Consider the following 16,717-nt stretch of genomic DNA (forward strand, 5'->3'; position numbering starts at 1 on the left):
ACCGAGCCAGGTACACGTTCTTCTCAGCCACCGGTATCTACAGCTCCAAACATGCCCGGACAAACTCCATTTGGACAAGCTGTTCAACCATATAACATGGTTCCTCATTCTCAAAATATGACTGGAGCCATGCCATTTAACAGTGGAGGCTTCATGCACCAGCCGGGCTCACAAACTCCTTACTCTAACCCAAGTGGACCAGCTGGTCAGTTCATAGCACACCAAGGTCATGGAATGCCACCTTCCCGTGGTCCACAACGAACTCAATCCGGGCCTGTTACTCTGCAAGGGAACAACAATGTCATGGGAGACATGTTTTCACAAGCTGCGCCGAACTCCTTGACATCATCATCATCTCATCCAGATCTCACGCCTTTAACAGGAGCAATTGAGATTGTTCCCCCGCCTCAGAAAAAGTTTGAGCCAAAATCATCAGTCTGGGCAGACACGTTGAGCAGGGGGCTTGTTAACTTTAACATATCTGGATGTAAGATAGATTTCGCCAAACCAATTAAAAAACCAAAAAGTTTTCAGCAAACTTTCTAACATTGTTTTTGCTGTTCTACTTATGCGCAGCTAAAACAAATCCATTGGCAGACATAGGAGTTGACTTCGAGGCGATCAACAGGAGAGAGAAACGGCTGGAGAAACCAACAAACACACCAGCAACATCGACTATCAACATGGGTAAAGCTATGGGATCAGGCACTGGCTTAGGGCGTTCTGGTGCAACTGCTATGAGGCCTCCACCTAATCCAATGAGAGGCTCCGGCATGCCCATGGGCGGAGGAATGGGTGTTGGTAGCTATGGAGGTATGAACCAAAACCAACCCATGGGTATGGGTATGGGGGCTGGAATGAACCAACACCAACCAATGGGTATGGGAATGGGACCCGGCATGAACATGAACATGGGAGGATATGGCCAAGGCTATCCGATGCAACCACAAAACCCAGGGATGGTCCCTGGCCCAAACACTGGCAACAACTACAATCCCATGATGGGTCAAGGTGGTTACAACCCTCAACAATCCTACGGTGGTGGATACCGGTAAGATCAAGCCAAGCATTACGCACTTACTTCATTTGTATAATCAAGAATCCGCTCGTCCGTGCTTTTCCTTTACTCTGGGATATGTAATATCAGTCGATAAAAGTAGACAGATTGGCCAGCCGCTTCACGGAAGTACTCAGGTTACATTATTCATCCTGGCTACACGGCTCCACGGATTTTCTTCTCTGTTTGTTCTTGCCTTAATCTTCAGTCATCATTCATTTTTATTTTTTCTGGTATGGACGAAATTGAGAGCTTGTTGTGAAATTTGTACCGGTGAGAGTGGCAAACCTTGCTCGGGTCTGCCCTTTTTGTTATATGCATATAATTTGATATATACACATTTACTTCAATTTCTTTATTTTGAAGATGTGTAAAACATTTTTCATCCACGGAACAAATAAAAATCTTGTCATTTTTGTTTTCTCTTTTTAAATGTTTCTCGACTGTATTTACCTTTTCTTCACTACATGTGTGTCATTCTAGAAAAACTTGGATTCTGTCACCAGCAGTGTCTTTAAAATCTAACAAAAGTTTCCCTCCGACCTCATCGGCTGCATCGTCCATCAATTGCTTCAAGTTCACGCCTCCTAAAGCTGCAAAATTTTAGGGTCTGTCAATAACTATTCCTAAGAAAACTGAAACAGAAAAAGAAGACTTGAGTTTGTGAATACCTGGAACAATGTTTGTGACACCTTCCAAGAATCCGGCCTGTTCCAACCATAAGACAAGTTTTGAATCAATTCAGAAAAAACACGAAAAATGGTCCTTGGAGGTGGACTTACCGGAATTCTGACATCGAGTTTCTCAAACCCATCGCGTCCGATGATTTTGATCCTCAAGGATCGTGACCAGATCCGCGAAAAGGGGTTTCTTGGTTCATTATAAACCTCAGGTGTTATGACTTCAACTATCGGGTCCTCTCTCTGTTCTGGATCATCTTGAGCCACCCGTTGATTACCATAGATGCTACTGCTGCTCGTTTCTTGAAAAGGATGAAAACAGATTTAGTTATTCACTTGATATTTCCCAAAGATGATACAACTGAAAACTTTCATGTCTCACCTCTATCTGATGAGGAGGTAGCATTCCGCTTCTCTTCCTCCTGGTATGTGTCAAAACCAAGAATCTCTTTGATTTCTTCTACAGACGCCATGCTTCCTGGTGGAGGAATTCTACCACCCTTAATTGCCAATAAAGCGTCCTACAAGTGTTCCACATAGTTCTTAAGTCTCTTTGCCACCACAGTGAGGTTACACATTATTGGCAGAAACAGAGAGATTGTGACCTGCATTGCCTGAATAGATACTCCAATCAATGAAATTGGATATGCCACTAGCTTATATCCAATCTCTTCTAGCTCAAGCGGGTTTAGTATCGGAAATTTCCCTCCAATTTCTAGCATATTAGCCTACACAAAGACCGCACAAATGAATCTTCATATCTCCCGGGTATATATCAAGATCGAGAAGAGTAGTTTCTGGCGCAAAGTTAAGTTACCAATTTAGGAACTAGCGGATAGACATTGCAGAATGATTTCATCTCTTCTCTAGAAAAAAGAGAATCAACGGAGAGAACATCTGCTCCAGCATCTGTAAAAGCTCTTGCCCTAACGAGTGATTCCTCCAGAGATATCGCTTCTCGGGAATCAGTTTGAGCTACAATGACAATGTCAGAACCACACTCTCTACGCGCATCAACCGCAGCTTTAATACGCATCACGGCTTCCTCCCTAGAAACCACTCTTCTCTCACTCTTAGTATCTTCACAACAAACCTGATCATTAATGATAATTCCTGCAAAGCCAGCGTTGATATATCCCTTGACGGTCCTCTTAACATTCATGGCATTACCGAATCCATTGCCACCGTCTCCAATCACCGGAATTGATACAGATTGAGTAATTTGTTGACCTTGATCAAACATTTCTCCGTAAGATATAAGTCCTTTATCAGGTAAACCAAGCCGAGCCGCTGAAATTGAGAACCCTATTGGCATAGACAGATATCAGCCAAAAAACAAACTTGTTTCTTATCTGATTCAGAGAAGTTATAAAACTGTAAAGTCTTGAACTTTAAGCAGAACACAATCAACAACAGTAGAAGATCGATTTGACAACAACCAGATACAAACTGTGAAAATTCATCAATAATGGATTTATAAATCATTACCAGTGGTGATACAGTAAGGAAACCCAGCTCGTTCGATGAGTTTGGCACTAAGAGCATCGAAGCAACAGGGACCCTGAAGAACACCAGGGGATTGCATAATCTCCCTTAGCTTCTTCGCCGGAGAAGATAGTAGTTTTGCGTTTCCCGATTCATCGGAAACTGCGGTGGAGTTAACGGCAACACGAAATCGTCTAGAGACAGAGATGGGTTTCGCAGATGATTCTCCGACGGTTTGTGTGAAAGAAGAAGAGTCAGAAGGAAAAAAGCTCGATTTGGATTGTTTGTGAAGAATCCGAGGAGGAGAAGAGCTGCAAAAGCTTAGTGCCGCCATTGAAGGATTCACTTCTCTATTCGGTAAAAGAAAAAACAGAAATTGTTGATCAAAAGGAAAAGAAGTTGGACAAACCGAAACAGCTTTCAGGTGTAAGATTGAGAACCAGACCGAACCAGATTTAGTAACTGAAAAAAGAGAGACCAAGTCACGTGAGCTTTTATTAGGGTTCACGTGATTATCTTCTATCGTCGAAATATACAGGAGTATCTCTTTTGTACAGCGGCCGACTTCAAATAAAAACTTTTTCTTCGCTGCTACTCTCTTAGCCTCGCCGTGTATCGTTGGTCTCAGTTCCGTCCATATTTGATTCGTCGATCCGTAAGCATCTATTCGATTTCGTGTCTGTTGTCCTCAACTTTTTGGTTTGATTGGTTTTGCCTTTGGTTAATTGCATCTAAAAATTGAGCTTTCTAGATTCTTAGTGTTTGGATTGAATTATGTGATGTTTGATATAAATTTACTACACTGGACTGATTGAATTAGTAATGACATCCAAAAACTTAGCTTTCTTAATTCTTAGTACTTAGTTTCAATTTCTTAAGCTCACATATAACGTAGTTGTTTAGTTTAAGTTCCAGATATATACAAATTGATGGATTTTCGCAGCAAAATTTGCGCTTTACACCTATTCCGGGTTTGAATCACAGAGACTAGGTTAGTTGCTATCTAGCTGCAATGGGTACCCAGACGGTTGTGCATGATCAGGCTAGATGGGCAATGGCTGCAATGGAACGAAGGCTCGCTGTTGCAAAAGCTCAGCTTCTTCAACAACAACAGAAGAGTGAGAAAGACAAGAAGGGAACTTCTGATGTAGATGTCTCTACGAAAGAATCACATCAAGCTGATTCACTGCCTACTCCCTCAAAGACGTCGATTAAAAAAGGTTTGATAGTTGAGTGTAAACGAAGAATGATTCTCTCTAGCAACTCTTTATTGAACTCTGATTGTGATGGGAATTTGGTTTTGTAGTAGATCCCAAGGATGATGATTCTGTTGCATATACAAGATTGTCCCATCCTGTTGATGAGAATTTGCTGGCAACCAATGTTAAGGTATATATTCAGATTCTTGAGGAAAGCGAACCACTGTCTTCTTCTGTGTGAGTTGAGAAATGATTGCTCAGTATGTGTTTTTTTTGTGATTCAGTTTTCTAGTGCAAAGGGAACTATAGTAGACAAGGTTTTGCATAACCTTCTTCGAAGCGGTGACTCTGCTCAAAAGTACTTGCAAGGTACTAAAAGTGTGAAGCTGGACAACTATATCCTCCTTGATAACTTTGTACAGTCACGGTCTTCAGCCTCTGGTTCTAAAAAGGCATCACAGAAGGATTCAAAACGTTCTAGAAGCCGTATGTCTATGAAGCGACTCAAGAAATCTGGTGCTTTGCATATGCCTAAAGATCTCCAAAAGTGAGTTCTTTTTTGTTTTCAAAAAGATTGAACTGGCTCAGCCTATGCATCTGACTCTATTGTTTTGGATTTCTTAACAAAATTTTAAGTGTTTACTGGTTCACTTGTGTTTGGAGTGCAGGTTTGATTTGTTTAAGCCAATGCATTGTATGTGGGAAAGTTATATGATGAAACTCATCAAGGTGACCGGGTAAGCTACTTATCTGATTACCGAAATACTAATTCTAACTATGTGCTTTCTATAAGGACGAAATTGAGGGGCGTAATATAGAATACACAATCATTTTAAGCTTGTTCATCATTCTTAGACAATCTACTTTTTGCAGGAAGATTCAATTATCTTTAACTCTTCTCTCAGCAGATCTTCACGGTGCTTTCATGTTTGGTAATCCTTCATTCTTTCACAAATCTGTAGTATTAGGATCGATCTTTTTCCATATTGTAATTGGTCCCTTCTAATCATAGGAACCTATTTTACTTGTGACAGTTGCTGAGTGCAAGATAGCATCATTCACTGGTGTACAAGGCATAATGGTGCGCGAGACATCTGAAACATTTGGAATAATCACAAGAGACGACAAATTTCGAGGTATCTTGAAGCTTTTTTCACCAATATATTTGCGGTAAATATCAAAATCGTTCTCTTCCCAAGCCTCAAGGCTTAACTTAGTTATTGTAAACAATCTGATACAGTTGTACCCAAGAAGCTCTCTGTCTTTATCATCCAACTTGACTGCTGGAAGATTACATTACATGGGGACAAGTTTATTTCAAGAGACAATATTGTTCAACGTTGATGCTAAAATGAAGCTCTTGTCTTTTGTCTTTTGCTCGTAGTAGAAATCAACTACCTTTGATGACCACAATAATCCACAGAAGCACCCTAGTCTCACAAGATTTTGCTTTAGATCTTCCCTTATGTACCCTACTCTAATATATTTCTTAATCTTTTGATTTCTGTAAATATACTACTGTGTTATTGTTAATACTAATTTTTATTATTAGAAAATGAGTGCTAATATCTCAGAGTACAGTTGAAGATTCCAATTCACAAAACGAGGTGAGTCTGTCTTCTTAACTAAAATAATAATATTTCACATCACTGTCCTGTCTCTCTCTCTCTCTTGAAACCTAATTGCAGAAGAAGTCTAGACAAAAAAAGAGGATGAATCCATCACAACAACACTTATTCAAGCTATGTCCTAAGCGTCTATTCTTCTTCTTCACTCCATTCCTATTCTTCTTCCTCTATTACATCCTCACCACTATCAAAACCATCACCTTCTCTTCCCAAGTTCCTCACCATCCTCCACAGATTCAGGTACCCTCCATTTCCCATTACTCCTCCCTTCCAGAAACTTCAGAAAACCGATCGCCACCACCACCATCCTCATCCTCATCATCATCATCATCATCATCACCATCTTACTTTCCACTCTGTCCCAAGAACTTCACCAACTACTTGCCATGCCACGATCCATCAACAGCACGACAGTACAGCATTCAGAGACACTATCGGAGAGAGAGACACTGTCCTGACATAGCCCAAGAGAAGTTCAGGTGTTTGGTCCCAAAGCCCACTGGCTTCAAAACGCCTTTTCCATGGCCTGAGAGTAGAAAATATGCTTGGTTCAAGAACGTACCATTCAAGAGGCTAGCTGAGTTGAAAAAGACTCAGAATTGGATTAGGCTTGAAGGAGACCGTTTTGTTTTCCCTGGAGGCGGGACTTCCTTTCCCGGTGGTGTGAAGGACTATGTTGATGTGATTCTGAGTGTTTTGCCTTTGGCTTCTGGGAGTATCAGGACTGTTCTCGATATTGGATGTGGAGTGAGTTCAGTTACATACTTGATATTTTACTGCAGTATTAGTACTTTTGATTATGATGGATTCCATATGTGTTTTGTTGAACTCAAATTGTTAGGTAGCGAGTTTTGGAGCCTTTTTGCTGAACTATAACATTTTGACAATGTCCATTGCACCGAGGGATATACACGAGGCTCAAGTTCAGTTCGCATTAGAACGTGGACTCCCTGCTATGCTCGGTGTTCTAAGCACTTATAAGTTGCCTTACCCGTCGAGGTCTTTCGACATGGTCCACTGTTCTAGATGCCTGGTCAATTGGACTGCCTATGGTAAATACACCTGTTTATCTGAATAGTTGGACCGCTTGCTTGATTCACTCTGCTTCTGATACTGAAAGAGAGAACATTTTATCCAGATGGGCTTTACTTGATGGAGGTGGATCGTGTTCTACGTCCTGATGGATACTGGGTGTTGTCTGGACCACCTGTAGCATCAAGGGTTAAATCCAAGAACCAGAAGAGAGATTCCAAGGAATTGCAGAACCAGATGGAGCAACTAAATGGTGTTTTTAGAAGACTTTGTTGGGAGAAGATTGCTGAAAGTTACCCAGTTGTCATCTGGAGAAAGCCTTCTAATCATTTGCAGTGTAGACAAAGACTACAAGCTCTTAAGTTTCCTGGATTCTGCTCTTCTAGTGACCTTGAATCTGCGTGGTGACTTTACTTTCCCCAAATCTATTTTGCGCATCTTCAGCTTCAGAAGCTTGATTCGGTTGGATCTTTTTTATCAATAGGTACAAAGAGATGGAGCCGTGTATCACTCCTCTTCCAGATGTTAACGACACACACAAGATCGTTCTCAGAAACTGGCCTGAGAGACTAAATAATGTGCCTCGACGAATCAAAACCGGGTTGATAAAGGGAACAACTATTGCCAGCTTCAAATCTAACAATAACATGTGGCAAAGAAGAGTATTGTACTATGACACCAAGTTAAAGTTTCTCAGCAATGGAAAATACAGAAACATCATTGATATGAACGCTGGATTAGGTGGTTTTGCTGCAGCTTTGAACAAATACACAATGTGGGTTATGAATGTGGTTCCGTTTGATCTTAAACCGAACACACTCGGTGTTGTGTATGATCGCGGTCTCATTGGAACTTACATGAACTGGTAAATCACTCAAAACGTCTCTGATATCATCTAATACAACCTCTCTTATACAGTCTTTTCGGGTTTTCAGGTGTGAAGCTTTCTCTACATACCCTCGAACCTATGATCTGATTCATGCCAATGGTGTGTTCAGTTTGTACTTGGACAAGTAAGATCCGTCTGTATCTTGAACACTTTGAATTACATTTTGTAATCAATGTGTAAATGGTTTCTTTCTTTGTTGTAGATGTGACATTGTTGATATACTCTTGGAGATGCAGAGGATTCTTAGACCAGAAGGCGCAGTTATAATACGAGACCGTTTAGATGTTCTTATCAAAGTGAAAGCTATAACCAGTCAAATGAGATGGAATGGGACAGTTTATCCAGACGATAACAGTGGTTTTGATCATGGAACAATACTAATTGTAGATAATTCAGTTAAATAAACAATACTCTTTTTGGTATACACTATAAAATTTTGCAAACTCTTGAGAGATTTGTTGGTTTGGGTTTAAATTTGACAATTCAAAAAGTTAAGAGGACATTTTTAGATGTTTTGAAAAATTTAATGGACACAAAAAAATATATAATAACAGACGTGTAACGACGTTATTGTGACGGTGGCGTTTAGTCGTTAATCGTGAAGACTCCCGACTGGAGAGTCATAACGGCGTCTGATCTACCCGAAGCTTCTTCGTTCTTTCTTTTGTGGTGGAGAGAGTTGAGGATTTGATTGGAGCAGGTAAATTGTGGATCTCTCTGTTTCTTGCTAATTCAATTTGATTAGGCTCCTGGCTTTGATCGGATCTAGCTAGGGTTCGTTGTATAATTCACTGAATTTAGGGTTCAAGGTTTCTGATTGATCTCCAGTAACCTTTTTGATTTACAGATGGAAGCTCTGTCTTCTCTTACGTTCAAGGGTTCTGTTCCGGAAGCCATATTTGAAGCCAAAGGGCAGAAGAAGCTTTTTGTTGTCTACATCTCTGGTAAATTATGGATTTTTATTTTCTCTTATTAGTAATTCTTGTTGGAATTCGAATATGAGTGGGATAGTGTTGGAGTTTTGTTTCTCTTGTAGTCTCATCTGAATACGAGTTCTGATCATCCAAGAATATGACTTTAGAAAACAAGTTTCAACATAATTATATTGTGAGCTCAAGCACAAATTTTGATCTCTAATAGTAAAATGGACTTGCTTTTTAACTTTTAGGAGAGGATGAAGAGTCAGATAAGTTGAACAGATTGACTTGGACTGATGCATCGGTAGGTTTTATGTTTCACATTCTCTTCGTCAATGATTTGCATTCTCAGTTATGTTGAAAATGCAAACAAGGCTATTGTTCGTTCATAACATTGTCGTATGTTTCCTTCCTGGTATAGGTGGCAGAGTCGCTGTCGAAGTATTGTATTTTAGTGCATATTCAAGCTGGAAGTGTTGACGCCACAAACTTCTCCGCAATATGTATCCTTTCTTTTTATGAGAGAACTTAAGTAAGGTGATCTAGTTGTAAAGCTGTTTTTCTGGATTTTACAGTGAATGGTGCGTTTCATCAGACGTTCTGTAGATATGCCTTGTAGGTTTGCTATACGATTATGTCTTACCATCCGGAAGAAGTAATTATTTCTAGGAGTACATGCCTCTGTGGTAGAGTTCAAAATAGTTTAAGAAGAATGGACCCTTACACTTTGAAATCTTTTGGTGAAATCACCTCTCATCATTTTGCGCTGTATAAGTTTATCTCTCTAGCTGGCGTATCCATTTAGGACTATACATTTGAGTGCATGTGTAGTTTAAGTTCTTTTTGATTGATTTTCTTGAGGTAGCAATTTTGAAAGAACAGGGATCCTTACATCAGTTTGTAGACCCATATTCATCTGTTCCTTGTATAGCTGCCATTGGATTCAGTGGTACACAAGTTTGGAAAAATGGTAAGTCCTTATGTAATTTTAGATGTATTTTACACGTTATTGAAAAGCAAACATACTCAGATTTGGTTTTCTTCCCTTCTACTTTTTTAGAAGGATTTATCGCTGCTGAAGACATTGCATCCAGTTTAGAGAAGGCGTGGTTAGGACTTCATATCCAGGTACTTAATACCTGCTTCTCTTACTTATCTTGTTTTTTGTCCTTCTATACAGTTTTCGTTTGATGGTTGTTTTTCTTACTTACTAATGCCTTAGACATTTCTCGTTTTCAGGAAACAACTGCAAGTATCTTTTCAGCAGCACTTGCATCACAGAACTCAGAGAAACCTGCTTCTAGTGCTTCAAATGTTGTCTTGCCTTCTGAAAGTGGTCCTTTAGATGCACCGGTTGCATCTCCATCGACGGCCTCTAGTGTTCAACCCTCAGAGACAAAGTCAACGGTGACATCTGCATCAACAAAAGAAAACAATGATGGCACAGTTGCAGTTAAGGTTGTCCCTGGAGCTGAAATCATTTCCACATTACTTTAGTTTGATGTTTTGCTTACATGGTGCGGCCTTTTTTTCAACAGGGCAAAGAATCTGCCGAACCTAGTAATTTGTGTGATACTACTAAAAACCAGCCAGCACCCTCTGTTGATGGAACTAAGGCCAATGTTGAACATGAAGCGACAGGGGCCCCTTCGCATGTTCAGGCAGAAAAGGAGCCAATTCGTCCTGCAGCCCCAGGAACAAATGATAATGCATCCAGCGTTCGATCTTCTGTTGATAGTAAAAGGAAAAAAGGAACTGTGATAAACAAAGATGATAGTGGTCTAGGTGTTAGTGAAAGGGACATTAATTTAACAAAATCTGTTGGTACAGAAGAGGTCATGAAGCCAAAGGATGAAGGAGGAGAGGAAGAGGTTGGAGAAAAATCCAAAAAGTCATCTGATGTTCATTTAAACATTCGATTGCCTGATGGTAGTAGCCTTCAGGAGAAGTTTTCTGTGACAAGTATATTGAGAATGGTCAAGGATTATGTGAACAGTAATCAAACAATCGGACTGGGTGCTTATGATCTTGCGGTTCCTTACCCACGTAAGGTGTATAGTGACCAAGGTACTTAAAATCTACAATGCATCCAATAGATTTTAATTTTTTTGGGTAAAGAACATTTTACCTTAAATAAGCTTCATCTTGATCGAAGATGATGTTTTCTACCATTTAGTTTTTTTTTCTGGTCAGGTTGGACTCGTGTAGTAGATACATAACTCGATTACTCTCAATCTCTGCAGATATGGATAAGTCTCTATCGGAGTTGGGTTTGTTTGATAGACAAGCACTTGTAGTGGTTCTGCGTAAAAGAGCAACCGTCTATCAAAGAGGACCATCTTACTCTGAGTCTAACAACAACACAGACCCTAATGATGGTGGTTACTTTGCTTATGTTAGAAGAGTACTGTCTTATGCAAACCCGTTTTCATATTTTGGCGGCGGTACTGCCAACACATCAAGCTCTGGTCCAGAGCCTCAAAGTGGTGAGCTCATGACAATCTTTTCTAACACAAAAAGGTCATGTAATTGCTAATCTGATTCTCTATTATTCTGTCTATAGGACCACAGGCGGAGCTGAGAAACAATCTGGGGCAAGGGGGCTCCTCCTTTCAAGATTCATCAGAAGGTAGGAGCAATGTTAGGAATAGGAGACCAACCACTTCTCGGATTGGAAGTAACATCCATACGCTGAATCATACTGAAGATGACGCTCCGTTTGGTGATGGAAACGCCTTTTGGAACGGAAACTCCACACAGTACGGTGGTGGAAGCGGTGGAGACAGTAATGATAGGCGATGAAATGAGAGAACTTGAAATCTGTGTGGATAGATACAGAAACAGCTCTGAGTTTACTTTTTATACTTTACTCTTTATGAACCATTTATATGTTCTGACAATAGACCAGCTACAAAATGTTGCCGTTTAGCAATTTCTGTTCCAAACATTAAAAAAAAAAATATTAGAGCTAAACTAAAGTTCATGGGCTGAAGCTTAATAATTATTAGCTGTTGTCTTTTGTTTTCTTTTGTCAACTATATATATGAAGTTTATAAGTAATCATTTAATAATCCGGTGAAAGATTAGTCTTGTCCACTCTCCAATCTATTTGCCATATAAATAAACATTTGGATCCGCTTTACTTCATTGATGAGCCTTAAGAAAAGATTAAACACGTTCGATTAAATGTGTAAAGCTAATGATGATCAACTTGAGTAATATATCAACTTGTATTTGTATATATATATATATATATATATGGAGATCAATTATAATTTGAAGTGAAACCTTAATCATATTTGTTAGCCATCTCCCTTCCTTATTCATAATCTTGTCCACAATCATTCTAAACCTTCACCATGGTGAAATACTTTTGGTACGAACATCCTGTATCTCTTTCACGTGATGAACTTTTCGGTTGCCAAGAGTGCGGTCTTAATAATAAATTAGGTCTGATGGCGGTATATATATAGATGAGACGAATGCAAAATGGAATGGCATGCATAGCTCTTGCATTCCAAGGCCAGTGACGAAGAAAATTGACCATCCCTGCCACCCGAACCATCCTCTCGAGCTTCTCCTCCAAGGGCCACCTAATTACTCTGCCGGGAACCAGGCCCGTCTCTGACCCATGGCAGAGTGGACATTTTCCAAGGGCCCAAAATTTTAAGAGTCTTTTATTATATAATTTTGTTGTATGATTTGAAAAAAAAAAACAAATTAATTAAATAAAAGGGCCCATAATTAAAAATGTTTCTAACATAAAAGGCCCACAAAAATAACTAACCTAGTTATAATTAGCAAAATGTTTCAAAAACTTAATTAATATAATCAAAAAACGTGTAAAATGGTAGAAAATAATAAAAAAAACGTGTAAAAGAGCCCATATTTTTTTAAAAAAAAGTGTAAATTAGCCTGAAATTTTTTAATAATAGGGCCCAAAATTTTTTAAATTCTATTTTTTACATAAAAGGGCTCATATATTTTTATTTTTTAAGATAATTCAAAATGTTATTTATAAAATGGTCCAAAACTTAACTAAAAATTCAAGAAAATCTCAAAAAAAAAATCTATAACAAAAAGTCCAAAAATTTTGTTTGACACATTTTTATAAAAATAATTTATTAACGCTCATTTGCTATTCAAACAAAACATTCAAAAATTATTTACTTAAAAGTTTGACTAGAAAAAATAAATATGTGGTATATATACCGCGGGTCAAATACTAGTATTTTATAAATATCGTATAAATAAAAGGCCCATTTTTGTATTTTGCCTAAGGTTGTACAAAAGCCAGAGACGGGGCTGCCGGGAACTACAGCCTCTGTCAACGGAAACTCTCAAAATTTGTTTACCATTGTAAGTTATGCAATTTCAGCGTAGATATGATGAAATGGGGAAAGAACCCTGCCCCCCGCAAAGTGGATCATCCAAAGTGCCACGAGCATGGACTCACCCTCATGGCGAGGGACGTATCCTTCACATGTAACGCTTGTGGTATGCAAGGTGAACGAAACCCATATGTATGCCTTCCATGCTCTTTCATGTTTCATTATGATTGCATTGTTCGTTATCAACATAACTCGTCATGATCATCGCATATCGCATGCATATTCTCTCATTCGTGGGAATTGGGTATGTGACATATGTCTGGCATTGAACATAATGAAATCACAAACGCCGATGATGATAATGGTGGTTGCCGACATAGTTTTGGATTTGAGATCAGTTTAGACGACCCATAATGATGCTTAAAACCAAGATATGTTTCAACACAACCATCAGACGACTGACCATAATTTTGTTGTATATATTGTATGGGAGTAAGTTATGTTTATACGTTTGAATTGCATGTCAATGCCATGCATGTAAACTGTAAAGTTTAAGCAAAACGGCTAATAATGGGAAACTTGTTACATCTTTTTTTTGAAAAATATAGTTTTAAATGTAACCCACGCACGAAGTTATCCTAGCTAGTATCTAATTTTTTTTGCAAACAATAATATTTTTGATTGTTTTGTTGCCACTTTTATTTCCTTAGCCGCCGCCTTGCACTTCTGTCTTTTCTCTCTCTCATACCTATCTTTTACTCTTTTGCGGAGCATTTTCGACTGAAGAAAATAATTTCCTCACGTCGCCTGTCTCTGTCCAAATCAGACCAATAAAACAAACCCTAGAAATATGTACACAATATATTTTATATATACGAAGAGAGAGAGAGAGAGAGAGAGACTTTAAAGGTAATTCTTCTTCAAACCATAATTATATAATTCACCAAAATTGGGATATTTGTTCTATTCTTGATCACACGCCTCTCTGTCGCTTCCCTTTGACGTTTTCTTTCTTTTCTTAGCTGTTTCTTTCCCCTTCTTTTATCTTTTGTGTTCTTTTTTCCCGTAGTTATTTGGGATTCCCATTTTTTTCATTCCTAAATTACTCCACGACCTCATCACCTCCTTTCGTCCCTGCCTCTCATTTGTCTACCAGCATTTTTTCTTTTTGATTCGTCTCTCTGGTTTATTGCTCGTTGATCGTTTGTTTCTAAATTGCATTTTGATTTCTGATATATGGATCGTGATTTTCATCGTCGTGGTCAAGTGGTAAGCATTATACGCAACACAGCTTCGATGATTAATAGTGTCATGAGATCACGTAAAGGCCTTAACTCTAGGCCAATCTATAAATTCACATGTTTTGACAAAATTGAGAATGCGTATCTATACATGTATTCATACAGAAACCTAATTTGCCTTTGTATTGATAATGGTAGACAAATGTTGTTATTAGCCTGTTGATTTGATGGCAAAGTTCCTCTGTTTTCCTGCAACGTTTTAGAGCATCTCATTGATGTGTTTTGATGAACTTGCAGGCGAATGATCGTACACAAAGCAACTTTGTTCGATTGGATAAACCGAGAGCTGTAGACGATATTGACATAGGCAAGAGAGGGAAGATGCGTAGGTGGTTGTGCTGTTCTTGTCGTGTACAAGAATCTTACCCAACAGCTGAACATAACCGCTTGAAAACCCCTCCTACTCGCCATTACGACTATGGTATCGCTCTTTCTTCAACTTACATGTGATTGAAGTAACATATCAAATTAGATTCTTGGCCTCTTTTAGTTGCATTCCCTATGTGATTTTGATTCTATGTCTCTATAAATACCTCACTCTTGTAACAAATGAGTATCTTTTCTATTTTTCCAGTGACTGCTCATGCACTTAGGCCAAACCTGAGAAACTGTGTATTTCAATTTTCTTTGCTTGTGTAGGACGTAACAACAAGAAAGCACCAGCTCCTGTGAAGCCTCCTGTCTTGAAGGAGCCTCCTCCCATCGACGTCCCTGCAATGTCATTGGTTGAGCTCAAAGAAAAGACTCAGAATTTTGGATCAAAGGCATTGATTGGAGAAGGATCCTATGGAAGAGTGTACTATGCAAACTTTAATGATGGAAAGGCCGTGGCTGTGAAAAAGCTCGATAATTCATCTGAACCTGAAACAAATGTCGAGTTCTTGACTCAGGTCTCGAAAGTTTCGAGGCTGAAAAGTGACAATTTTGTTCAGCTTCTTGGTTATTGTGTAGAAGGAAACCTTCGTGTCCTTGCATATGAGTTTGCCACAATGGGATCATTGCACGACATCTTACACGGTAAGAAAGATTTGTTTCTGCTCATACGTACATCATTATGACTTAGGATGGAGATTGATAAACTTGATGTTAAACAGGGAGAAAGGGAGTGCAAGGAGCACAACCTGGCCCAACACTTGAGTGGATGCAACGAGTCCGAGTTGCGGTTGATGCAGCTAAAGGACTAGAATACTTACACGAGAAAGTACAACCTCCGGTTATACACAGAGATATCCGATCTAGCAATGTGCTTATTTTCGAAGATTTCAAAGCCAAGATTGCTGATTTTAATCTTTCTAATCAAGCTCCTGATATGGCTGCTCGTCTTCATTCCACTAGAGTTTTGGGGACATTCGGTTATCACGCACCAGAGTAAATATGCTTCCACATGGAAGACTTGAAACTTCTTGATGATTCTTAGTAACTGAAAGAAGGTAACTTACATTTTTGGGTTTGCAGATATGCGATGACAGGACAGTTGACACAGAAGAGTGATGTTTACAGTTTTGGAGTTGTGCTTTTGGAGCTTCTTACCGGGAGAAAACCGGTAGATCATACGATGCCTCGTGGTCAACAGAGTCTTGTCACTTGGGTGTTTAACTTAATCTAAACTTTTGCTTTCTGAGATTACAACAAAGTCTTGTCATTTCTTGGTTAATATACAACGTTGTGTTATACAACTATTCAGGCTACTCCAAGGCTGAGTGAAGACAAAGTGAAGCAATGTGTAGATCCAAAACTCAAAGGAGAGTATCCTCCTAAAGCTGTTGCAAAGGTATAAAAAATAGAAACTGTTTTTTCTTTTATATAAATCCAGTGAACACCACAGGAAGCTAAAATGTGTGTGTTTATTGGTAAACGCAGCTCGCGGCGGTTGCAGCGTTGTGTGTGCAATACGAAGCAGAGTTTAGGCCAAACATGAGCATTGTAGTAAAAGCTCTTCAACCGCTCTTAAGGTCAGCAACAGCTGTTGCTCCTCCAACACATCAAGCTTGATTCTTCTTTGTGGTTCTTGCATACTGATTATCTTAAGGCTTCAAGGTTTTTTCTTTACTTTAATCTGTCTATTTACCATGGAATGTAAATGGGTTATCAAGGAGAGATGGTGAGTAGCAATTGGGATTTCACTCTATGGAAATGATTTGTGCTATTTTTGATGGGTTAATTTGAACGTTATGACCTGATACTTATTATAGGAACAT

General features: G+C 39.1%; 6 protein-coding genes across 9 annotated transcripts in view; 5 read left to right on the forward strand and 1 right to left on the reverse strand.

The window, feature by feature from the left end:
* LOC110229016 (clathrin interactor EPSIN 2) overlaps positions 1-1,391 on the forward strand; it is a 5,734-nt gene extending 4,343 nt beyond the window's left edge. Inside the window, exons 14-15 of the mRNA XM_021027700.1 lie at positions 2-487; positions 577-1,391. Of these exons, the coding sequence (XP_020883359.1) occupies positions 2-487; positions 577-1,055 (965 nt within the window). The 3' untranslated portion in view covers positions 1,056-1,391. The remainder of the gene's footprint in view (position 1; positions 488-576) is intronic.
* A 60-nt stretch (positions 1,392-1,451) lies between these two features.
* Positions 1,452-3,652, reverse strand: LOC9316096 (2,3-dimethylmalate lyase). Its single transcript, XM_002881844.2, has 7 exons — positions 3,226-3,652; positions 2,555-3,042; positions 2,343-2,465; positions 2,120-2,258; positions 1,840-2,039; positions 1,729-1,765; positions 1,452-1,650 (listed from the first exon to the last, which is right to left on the reverse strand). The coding sequence occupies exons 1-7, from the start codon at positions 3,554-3,556 to the stop codon at positions 1,532-1,534; spliced, it is 1,437 nt and encodes a 478-aa protein (XP_002881890.1). The 5' UTR covers positions 3,557-3,652; the 3' UTR covers positions 1,452-1,531.
* A 119-nt stretch (positions 3,653-3,771) lies between these two features.
* On the forward strand, positions 3,772-5,972 carry LOC9317957. 2 transcript variants are annotated; one of them, XM_002879983.2, is made up of 8 exons: positions 3,772-3,877; positions 4,207-4,442; positions 4,529-4,611; positions 4,706-4,968; positions 5,090-5,158; positions 5,295-5,353; positions 5,456-5,557; positions 5,662-5,972. In XM_002879983.2, exons 2-8 carry the CDS (start codon positions 4,235-4,237, stop codon positions 5,763-5,765), a joined length of 888 nt encoding a protein of 295 aa, XP_002880029.1. In that variant the 5' UTR covers positions 3,772-3,877; positions 4,207-4,234; the 3' UTR covers positions 5,766-5,972. The 2 variants fall into 2 exon arrangements, with proteins under 2 accessions (XP_002880029.1, XP_020883357.1); XM_021027698.1 differs by having other exon boundaries at positions 3,773-3,877; positions 4,532-4,611.
* Positions 5,973-6,042: 70 nt separating this feature from the next.
* LOC9316097 (probable methyltransferase PMT19) lies at positions 6,043-8,422 on the forward strand. The gene is made up of 6 exons (XM_002879984.2): positions 6,043-6,796; positions 6,891-7,101; positions 7,188-7,485; positions 7,566-7,946; positions 8,017-8,094; positions 8,173-8,422. Exons 1-6 carry the CDS (start codon positions 6,134-6,136, stop codon positions 8,372-8,374), a joined length of 1,833 nt encoding a protein of 610 aa, XP_002880030.1. The 5' UTR covers positions 6,043-6,133; the 3' UTR covers positions 8,375-8,422.
* A 114-nt stretch (positions 8,423-8,536) lies between these two features.
* On the forward strand, positions 8,537-11,891 carry LOC9316098 (plant UBX domain-containing protein 11). 3 transcript variants are annotated; one of them, XM_021027692.1, is made up of 10 exons: positions 8,537-8,670; positions 8,818-8,914; positions 9,139-9,191; positions 9,309-9,390; positions 9,792-9,857; positions 9,948-10,015; positions 10,127-10,345; positions 10,426-10,954; positions 11,131-11,373; positions 11,451-11,891. In XM_021027692.1, exons 2-10 carry the CDS (start codon positions 8,818-8,820, stop codon positions 11,687-11,689), a joined length of 1,596 nt encoding a protein of 531 aa, XP_020883351.1. In that variant the 5' UTR covers positions 8,537-8,670; the 3' UTR covers positions 11,690-11,891. The 3 variants fall into 3 exon arrangements, with proteins under 3 accessions (XP_020883351.1, XP_020883353.1, XP_020883352.1); XM_021027694.1 differs by lacking the exon at positions 8,537-8,670 and adding an exon at positions 8,676-8,744; XM_021027693.1 differs by lacking the exon at positions 8,537-8,670 and having other exon boundaries at positions 8,751-8,914.
* A 2,342-nt stretch (positions 11,892-14,233) lies between these two features.
* LOC9316100 (PTI1-like tyrosine-protein kinase 3) lies at positions 14,234-16,705 on the forward strand. Its single transcript, XM_002879987.2, has 7 exons — positions 14,234-14,487; positions 14,757-14,940; positions 15,159-15,536; positions 15,614-15,887; positions 15,975-16,107; positions 16,204-16,290; positions 16,380-16,705. Exons 1-7 carry the CDS (start codon positions 14,455-14,457, stop codon positions 16,509-16,511), a joined length of 1,221 nt encoding a protein of 406 aa, XP_002880033.1. The 5' UTR covers positions 14,234-14,454; the 3' UTR covers positions 16,512-16,705.
* The last annotated feature ends 12 nt before the right edge of the window (positions 16,706-16,717 follow it).

This window comes from Arabidopsis lyrata (genome assembly GCF_000004255.2).
Source record: "Arabidopsis lyrata subsp. lyrata unplaced genomic scaffold ARALYscaffold_4, whole genome shotgun sequence".
NCBI classification, from domain to species: Eukaryota; Viridiplantae; Streptophyta; class Magnoliopsida; order Brassicales; family Brassicaceae; genus Arabidopsis; species Arabidopsis lyrata.